Source organism: Suricata suricatta, chromosome 5 (genome assembly GCF_006229205.1).
Source record: "Suricata suricatta isolate VVHF042 chromosome 5, meerkat_22Aug2017_6uvM2_HiC, whole genome shotgun sequence".
Lineage (NCBI taxonomy): Eukaryota > Metazoa > Chordata > Mammalia > Carnivora > Herpestidae > Suricata > Suricata suricatta.
In genome coordinates this window covers 126329950-126339003 of record NC_043704.1, presented here as the reverse complement: position 1 = coordinate 126339003, position 9054 = coordinate 126329950, and the positions used below count along the sequence as shown (strand labels likewise).

The window sequence follows — 9054 nt, the reverse complement described above, 5'->3', positions numbered from 1 at the left end:
ACAGACACCCTGCAGGGCCACGGTAGGCAAAAGTATTTGGGCCACGTGTGCATGTGGCCTTCTTGCCCATGTGTTTGCCTAGAGAGTTATTACAAATGTTCTCTCTGTGATTCTTTTATCCCCTGCAAGTCCAGGCAGGTTTTCCTAATATCTCTCTCTTTATGACCCAGCCCAACATAAATGTGCCCTGTGGATTACGTTTTTCAACTCAGGAGCCCCACAGTAAGGAGCAATGTTTCCAGCTGTGCCCCAGGCTAAAGGTCTTTCATTCACATTGTCCCTCTGCAGATAAAAAAACTTACTATTTTGCTGTGGCCGTGGTGAAAAAGACCAGTGACTTCACCCTGGATCAGCTCCAAGGCAAGAAATCCTGCCACACAGGCCTCGGCAGGTCTGCTGGGTGGAACATCCCCATGGGCTTACTTTATTGGAAATTGCCTGAACCACATGAATCTCTTCAGCGGGGTAAGTGGGCAAGAGGGTGAGTGCTATCAGGCCTGCCTGACACGGGTCACACTGGGGTCGCTCAGACACGATCAGGTGATCATGTGTGATGGGTCTTGGGGGCAGAGGTGGAAGTATACCAGCTCTAAATTGGTCAGTTCTGCCATACCAGCAGTCCTTGGGAGGTGTTAGCTGTGTTTGTTCTTCTCTGAGCTCTGAACACCCAACCAGAGGCTGTCCTGAGGATTGGGGGGATGGGCATCAAGCCAGACAAAGGGCTTCAGTCAGGGCCAAGTTTGCTGGGCTCTATTGTTCACTTCCCTGGGGGTCTTTCCTGTCTGTGGCTGATGTGTTTCCCATTCTGCTGGAGCTTTTCTGGTGGCCATCTGCTGGCCATGAACCTGGAGACCTCTATATGTGGGTCTCAAATCTCTCAGATAGGACTGCCAGAGGAAACCTCTCTCTGAGATGTTCCAGTCCGACAGGCAGAGAGGGGGCTGATAGTGACCTGAGACACGCCTGGGTCAATGACAGGCACAGACCTAGTTCTTCGGGAGGGAAGTAGGAGGACAAAGGTTAACTTGTCCCTTTTTGGAAAACTTGATCTTGATCAGTGAACACATATAACGGTGTGCTGGGATTGGGTGTACTGGTTTTGCTCTAGTCACTCTCTGTTCTCTTATGAGCCTGGACTGGGGACTGTAAGTGCCTGTGGCTCATGGCTTGTGCTACATGTCTTATGTTGAGCAGCAGTGTCCAATTTCTTCTCGGCAAGCTGTGTCCCCTGTGTGGATCGGACAGCCTTCCCCAAACTGTGTCAACTGTGTGCGGGAAAAGGGCCAGACAAGTGTGCCTGCTCCAACCATGAACCATACTTCGGCTACTCGGGTGCTTTCAAGTGAGTGAAACTAGCTGCTACTTTATGGTGGCCAAAGTGTCCAGTGTCTCAGGCTGTGGGACCCTACCTGGTCCAGAGCAGAGCCCAGCTTGCAAAGAAGTGTTCAGGAGGCCTAATTTCTTCATAGTGACTCAGTGATCCAGCAGGAACTCTCTTCCAGGTGAGGCCAGTGCATACACCTTTCGTGTGATATTTGACAGGGAAGCCCCTCTCCCCCATCTCCCCAGAGCTCTTGAACCTGCCCAATGTGTCCTCTCACTGGACTTGGCAGAGCCTAAGGGACAGGCACATCCTTAGTGTCTGGACCATTCTTCAGTAACTGACCCCCGTTTTCTATTGTAGCAGTGTCTCCTGTTCAATGCACTGGTCTCTGTCCTGTATCGCCTCACGACCCCTATGTAGACAGCTCACATGGCTAATTTTTCACTCCATTTTTTACCTTGGTTGTATCCTAAAATTTGATAGCCAGCCAAGGGCACATTTCCTCTCTTAGGAGACTTGATGTGTCTATCTTCCATTTCAGAAATTTGAAAGCTCTGTTCTATATTAAAATGTGTTTAATGATTTTTTTGCTACTTTGGGAAACACGATGAGGGATTTCTAGTTCCTGTGAGTTCATCTCGCCCACCCCATCTCTGTGGCATATCAGTGCCCCAGGGTGCTTCCTCGGCTGTGAGTCTGTACAGAGGCCTCCACCAGGCTCTGTCCTTGTCCCCAGGCTGGACAGTGTGATCAGACAGACCCTCAAGCCTGAGGAGAAGGGCCTACCTTGCAGTCATCCTTCTAATGTATTTCTTTCCCACAGATGTCTGATGGAGGACGCTGGGGAAGTGGCTTTTGTCAAGCACTCCACAGTATTGGGTAAGTGACAGAAGAATTTGCATATCTCCTCCAGGATGTGGGCTTTTTTTCCGCATTCTGCACTCCTTTTCATGGACCATAGTCAGATATGCACAAACTGTGTTCCTCCTTTATCATTGCTTGGGCTTCTACTTGTGCAGAGTTGTGTGCCTATGGACTCCTGGGCCTATTCCCATAATGCAACCTCCTGGACATAGGGACCTTTCTTCTTGGTCAATGTTGCCACAGCAAAGGATTGGGGACTGGTCTGGCTGACTTCAGCCTAAACTTGGCCTGGTGAGATGAGACCTGTTGTGGGGTGTCGGGCAGTCACCCCTGCACTAGGCATCAGAAGCTTCCTTGCCTGTGACTGGTCGTGAGATCTTGAATAGTTCAGTTTCCTTATGTGCCCTGGCTCTTGTTTACTTTAGGCATCTCAGCTTGTACATGTTATGATTTGCTGGGATTGCAAGGGATGGGGAGACTACAGCTCATGGCTCTGTCCTGTTTACAGTTGGCTCATCCAGGCTTTCTTTCCCCCAGAACACCTGCCAAACAAAGCTGACAGGGATCAGTATGAGCTGCTCTGCCCAGACAACACTCGGAAACCAGTGGATGAATATAGGAAATGCTACTTGGCCAAAGTCCCTTCCCACGCTGTTATGGCCCGAAGTGTGGGAGGCAAGGAGGACTTGATCTGGGAGCTTCTCAACCAGGCTCAGGTACTGAATTCACTGTTCTCTCTCCTGCTTAGTGGGCCCTGCTTGGATTTGGGGCTTCTTCCTACATTCCCTTCTGGCTACTATGGAATTCCTTGTTTTCAGGACATAGCGGGAACTGTGCCACATACCATCCAGTTGTGTGAAAGTGCCCAGCAGGGAGGGACTCAGAGTCACAAGGGGTCTAGTCCTGCATTATTGCCTGTCCGACCTTTACATTTTGGACTGCGACATGAAGATGATCCTTATTGCTTAATTATATTACTATCTAAATCAGGATTTCTCGGCCAAGGGCAAATACCCCCTCCCCCATAAGGCCTTCCATGACCTCCCCAGAAGGAAATGATCTTTTTCCCAATGTCCCTCAGTCTGACTGCAGGGGTGCCACACACACACACACACCCGCTTTATTTCCTTAGAGCAGCGCAATCCCAGCACTGAGCCTGCCTCCTCCCATCTACCCTTCCATCTGTCTATCAAGAATGTAAGTGGTAGCTACTCAGAGTCAGCCTCTGAAGGAGACCCATTTCCTACACTCAGTGAGCTGTCAACATGGCCAGGGAGATAGGCCACAGAAACATGTCCCGGAAAATAGATAGCTGCATGACTGCAAGAGGGCTGGGAGCGGGGAAGGTGCTGGGTGGTAAAGAGCAGGTCTGTCTGCCTTCTCTCCTGGAATCTTGAAAATTCCATGGTTTTAATTTCACTTTATTTTCTGGGTTTTTTTCCTCCAGTCTCCTTCTGCAGCATTCCTTGTTGCTATTTACTATAGTGTTCCATAGTGTTTCAACGGCCATTTACTATTGTGTTTCACTATACACAGGAACATTATGGCAAAGACAAATCTACAGCCTTCCAGCTCTTCAGCTCCCCTCTGGGGAAGGACCTGCTGTTTAAAGACTCTGCTGTAGGGTTTCTAAGGATTCCCTCTAAAATGGACACCTGGCTGTACCTGGGATATGAGTATGTCACAGCTCTTCAGAATCTAAGGGAAGATATGCGTAAGTCCTAGGGGAGGATCGTGTGACCTTAGGAGCTGGGAAACCTGGTAAGGGCATGGACCAACAACAGACTCTTTTCAGGTAGCAGAAACCTGATATTTCCTTATCTGTCCAGCTTTGCTGCCCAGTGTCAGACTGATGCTAAACGATGTTGGTCATCATGAGATGGGCCGGACATCACCAAAAGGCACTGAAGGAAATTCAGGCTTAAAATGACTTGGGTTGACACTAGCATTATTTCCCTTGTGTAAATCAGGGCCACCCTGCCTGCCCACTTTGTGAAGCCAATCAGCCTGGTACAAAGTAAGGCAAAAAGAACAAAATTGCTACAGACTTGTACATTTGCAGCCAATATTATGATCATCAACATGTGCCATAATGAAGCTAGAGCTCTGGATGGGTTAATCCTGTGCCTGAACTTCCTTGGATCATTGGGGGATTTGCTTGATCATTCTTTCATTCAACAGACACTTATTGATCATGTAGCCATAAACTGTGCTAGGTGCTGGGCATACAATGGTGAGACCAACATATACAAGATTCCGCTACCATGAAACTTTCTCACCAGTGGAGAAAACAAATAATGAATAGTCACTCCACTGAATGGTTGACTAAAAATGAGAGATTTGCTCATAAGAAGGGAAAACAAACACAACAGAACAAAAAGCATGGTCTGATGAGACTGTGAAAACAAAGAAAAATAGATCCTGGGGCTGTGGCAAAGCTTCCCTGAGGAAGTGACTTGAACTGAGTCAGAAAACTGAATAGATGTCCATTTATTCAGCAGACATTATTGCATTGACCACAAGCCAGGCACTGCCTTTGAATAAAGAGGGTGCCTTGGAGAATAAGACAGGCATAGCCCTTGCTCTGGGTGAGCTTATGTTGTCCTGAGGGGAACAGACAATGAACAATGAACAAATAAATAAACAACACAGGGAGCGCCTGACTCTTGACTTTGGCTCACGTCCTGAGCTCATTCATGGTCATGAGATTGAGCCCCACACTAGGCTTGATGCTGACAGCATGGAGCCTGCTTAGGATTTTCTCTTTCTTTCTTTCTTTTTCTCTCTCTCTTTCTCTCTCTCTCTCTCTCTCTCTCTCTCAATAAATAAATAAATAAATAACTTCAAAAAAATAAAGTATTAAGAAAAAAAAAAGAACTCAGGTGGTTAAGTGCTATTTCAAAAAGAAGAAAAAAGCCAGAAAGAGCCTGAAGTGATAGAGGTATTGGGACTAAAGTTGGCTTCTTAGAAGAAATTATCATCTAAATGATAAAACTCAACAAAGATTGTTACTGCCTTTGTTTTCTAAGGTTATTAATTCCTAGAATAGGATCTGCTTGTGTACTGTGGGCAAAATCTCAGCATTTTCAGGGAAGAGAGTTGGTAGTGTTCATACTCAGCGGGGTTTCTAAGGCTTTGTCTAAATCTGGTTTTCTTCCTTATGCCCTAGGGCCTCATACCTCAAAGGATGAATGCAAGAAGGTGAAATGGTGTGCAATAAGTCACCACGAGAGGGCCAAGTGTGATACGTGGAGTGTAAGCAGCGACGGGAAAATAGAGTGTGAATCGGCAGAGTCCACGGAAGACTGCATTGCCATGATCGCGGTATGTCATTCCTGCCTCCAGAGGGCAGCATCTCCCCACTGCTGCCTGCCTGTCCCTAAGGCTGAGTTGGTGTTCTCAGGAATCATATAAAAACCTGGGTTCCCAGGAACCTTGCCCCCATGTGGGAGCCCAGCCCCACAGGAGCTTCAATACTTTGGATTTTATGGATCTGAAGGGCTCCTTAGGGCTCTGTTTCCTCCTGGTGTTAGTACACGGCGGGGGGCACTCTGTGTCGGCTGATGGGAGGCTGGACCATGGTGTGGGTGTGCCTGAGACCCATGGTGTGCCATGACAAGCACGACAGGGCTGTGCTGATTGTGCAGGCAGGTGGAAGTTTAACTTTGTTGATCACAAGAGCATTCTACGTTTGCTTTTGGAATTTTGAAAGTCCTGAATGATATAAAAAAGAAAGAGAAGTGCCTATAATCTTCTAACTCAGAGAGAATCCTGTTAAATGGAATCATACCATATCCACAATTTACTATACTTTTTTCACCTGATTTCTAGTTAGCTTTTCCTATGTCACAAATCATTTTTTAGAAAGCATGATCTTTTAATCTTGTAATCTATTTCATAGTGTGGAAATGATGCAGTTTATGTAACCATTTATCCATATTACCTATAGCATCACATGGTCTCTATCATTTGCTGTTATGGATTACACTTGCATGTTTTACATTTTATGAATCATACATTTTGCTGAGATCGTTTTCCATATATTTAATTATTCCTTTAGGCTATATTTTGAAAAAGTATATTGCCAGGCCCAAAGTATATTGCCAGCTTGGTAATCCTGTGGAATTTAAGCATCTCTATAATTCAGGGTTTATAAACCTGACAGGTCATTCAAGAATATTTTACTCATTCATTAACACTTCGTCTACACCAAGCACTGAAACAGAACTCAAGCACATGGCCATGATTCACGGCTGGAGCTCCAGTAGGAGGTGCCTGCTGTCCCTGATGCCACTCATCTGTATTAAAAATAAGAACTTTGGGGGGCACCTGGGTAGCTCAGTCAGTTAAGCGTCCAACTTCAGCTCAGGTCATGATTTTGCAGCTTGTGAGTTCAAGCCCTGTGCTGACAGCTCAGAGCCTAGAGCCTACTTTGTGTCTCCCTCTCTCTCTGTCCCTCCCCCACCCATTCTCTGTCTGTCTGTCTCTCTGTCTCTCAAGAATAAACATTAAAAACAAAAACAAATAAGAACTTCAGTTTTCAGAAAGTTGTTGTAGAAATGTCTGTAGGACAGTGTATCCTTATGAGACGATGGGAGGACTTAAATGTGGATCTTTGCTCCTGAAGAAGCTAAGCAAGGCACCTCAAATTGATCATCAGTTCATCATGGTTTGGGTAAAAATGGGAGTACATTTTATTTTCTGTGCTGGGTGTTCCTGACTGATGGGTCCTTTGGGGGTCTGCAACGAGCACCTCCTCTCTCCCGGGGCCTTCATAGACTGTTCTGGGAAGGCTGCTTCAAGGAAACAGCTGGACAGACAGGTGGGACAGGAGACAGCCTCTTCACCTGCTGTAATGTGCTGTGCCTTTGCAGAAAGGAGAAGCTGATGCCATGAGCTTGGATGGAGGCTTCATCTACATAGCGGGCCAGTGCGGTCTAGTGCCTGTCCTGGCAGAGAACTACGGTAAGTGGCGGGGGCGCCTCTGAGTGTTTTGTTTCCTTTGGGGCAGTGAGATGAGAAAATTAGAGCCTGATTCACACCACACTGGCCATAAAGCTCTTGCTTACTGAGCACCTCCCACTGCCTAGGCTCTGGGCTTCCCCGCTCATCTCTAATCCCCACGGTCATCTCAAAGGACAGAATCTTCTATCATACCTTCCACCAGCGGGGGAAGGAGGCTTGGAACTGGGAAGTTCCACCTAAAAGTGACCTCTCTGCAGAGGACAGCTGGGATTCTCAGCTGGTATTCCTGGCAGGTCTTGCTTCCCCAAATCACTTCTGTTGTCTCAGTTTAGGGATTTGAGTGTAGCCGGCACACACCACTGTGGCCACAGGTCAAAACACAGCAGGAAACTTGAAATGCACAATTTTTGGTTAACTTCCAGAGGCCAGTGAGCGAAAGTGAACTTGTATTATCCAGATAGCCTGGACTGTTTGGAAACCTGGTGATATGTAGATTGTCTTCCTGGCTTTAAAAAAAAAAAATTCTGAGCTGCACATAGAAATGGCTGATTTCCAATGAATAAATGTTTAATGGCTTCTTCATTTTTTTCCCTCCAGACACTAAAGGCTCTAACTGTGAGAACACACTAGAGAAAGGTGAGTTGGGATTGGTAAACTCAGGAGTTTAATTCTTATTACTTTTGGGAAAGGGCAAGGTATATCCAAATTCAAATCAAAAGTACATAAGGCAATAGAAGAGACCAATTTTTAGAATGCAAAAGAACCAGAGAAGGATGAGAATTGATAATGATGGTTACTCTTTTATACTTTCCAGGACTTGCATGCGGGATTTCTCATTTAGTCCTATGAAGTAGGTGCTGTCATCCTTTAAGGATGCCATAAGAGGACCAACAGCTCACAGAGGTTACAAGTTGTCTAGGCTCCTATATCCAGCAAGCAAACCTACACCCACCCCACCACTCCCAACCCTTTGTATTACATGAGGCCTGGACAGTTTTAGAGGAGAGTTAGCGCCAGGAGTCCTGCTTATATGTGCCTGGCAGGCCTGAGCAGAGAGGCTCACACACGCAGATGTCTAGGAGCATGAAATTACCCAGCTTCCCAGCCAGGGCTGGGCGCAGGAACCCAGGCCAGTTTGGCTCTCAGCTAATGCTCTGGTGGGGGTGGATCTAGAAAGATGGGACAGGAACAAACTGGATTTGGCCAAGGTGATGACTGGGTCCCAGAGCTCTGGTGCTCCGACCTCTCCAGCCATTTTCCAGCTATTAGTGCACAAGTCTGTCCTTGTAACTTTCCCTGTTACAACCTATCAGCCTCTCCCCCTCATTCTGGGAGCCAGACTCTTTAGTTGAAAATAGAAAGACCTGGTCTTACTCCACAGATAAGGCTTCTCCGTTTTCTGGTGTGAACAGTTGACTGAATTAACTAAATTGGAAAGTTGAAATCTCGGGTTGATACTCTATTCACAGTTTAAGGAGTAGCATGTATTTCCTGCTACAGACGGCAGCTGATTTGATTTTGAATTTCTACTTCACATATTTATTTTGGTGCAAACCTGTATTCTCTGTATGGCCAGAATATTCCCTGTAGTTTATCTGGTCATTTGCTACTCTTTCCTAATTGTGACTGTATAAAATGTTGGGGTCACATGTGCTCTTCAATATCCATTCCTCTGATATTCCACAGTGGATGGTCAGCTGCTGGCTTATAACTTTAGTCGTTTTATGCCTTTATGCCAACTTATATACCAACCATTCCTCTGATGATGATTGTTTTCTTACTATTTTGTTTTTTAAGTTCATAATAATCTCCATATGACAGAATGACTGGTACTTCATCTCAGTCTTGCTTTTTAATTTTTTAAAATTAATCTATTTATTGAGAGAGAGAGAGAGAGAGAG

General features: G+C 46.1%; 1 protein-coding gene across 1 annotated transcript in view; it reads left to right on the top strand.

Annotated features, from left to right (window-relative positions):
- Positions 1–323: 323 nt before the first annotated feature.
- The window catches only part of LOC115291261 (serotransferrin-like), a 48807-nt gene continuing 40076 nt past the window's right edge, over positions 324–9054 (top strand). The window contains exons 1-8 of the mRNA XM_029938767.1: positions 324–465; positions 1195–1342; positions 2148–2203; positions 2726–2904; positions 3725–3902; positions 5358–5512; positions 7063–7153; positions 7751–7803. Of these exons, the coding sequence (XP_029794627.1) occupies positions 414–465; positions 1195–1342; positions 2148–2203; positions 2726–2904; positions 3725–3902; positions 5358–5512; positions 7063–7153; positions 7751–7803 (912 nt within the window). The 5' untranslated portion in view covers positions 324–413. The remainder of the gene's footprint in view (positions 466–1194; positions 1343–2147; positions 2204–2725; positions 2905–3724; positions 3903–5357; positions 5513–7062; positions 7154–7750; positions 7804–9054) is intronic.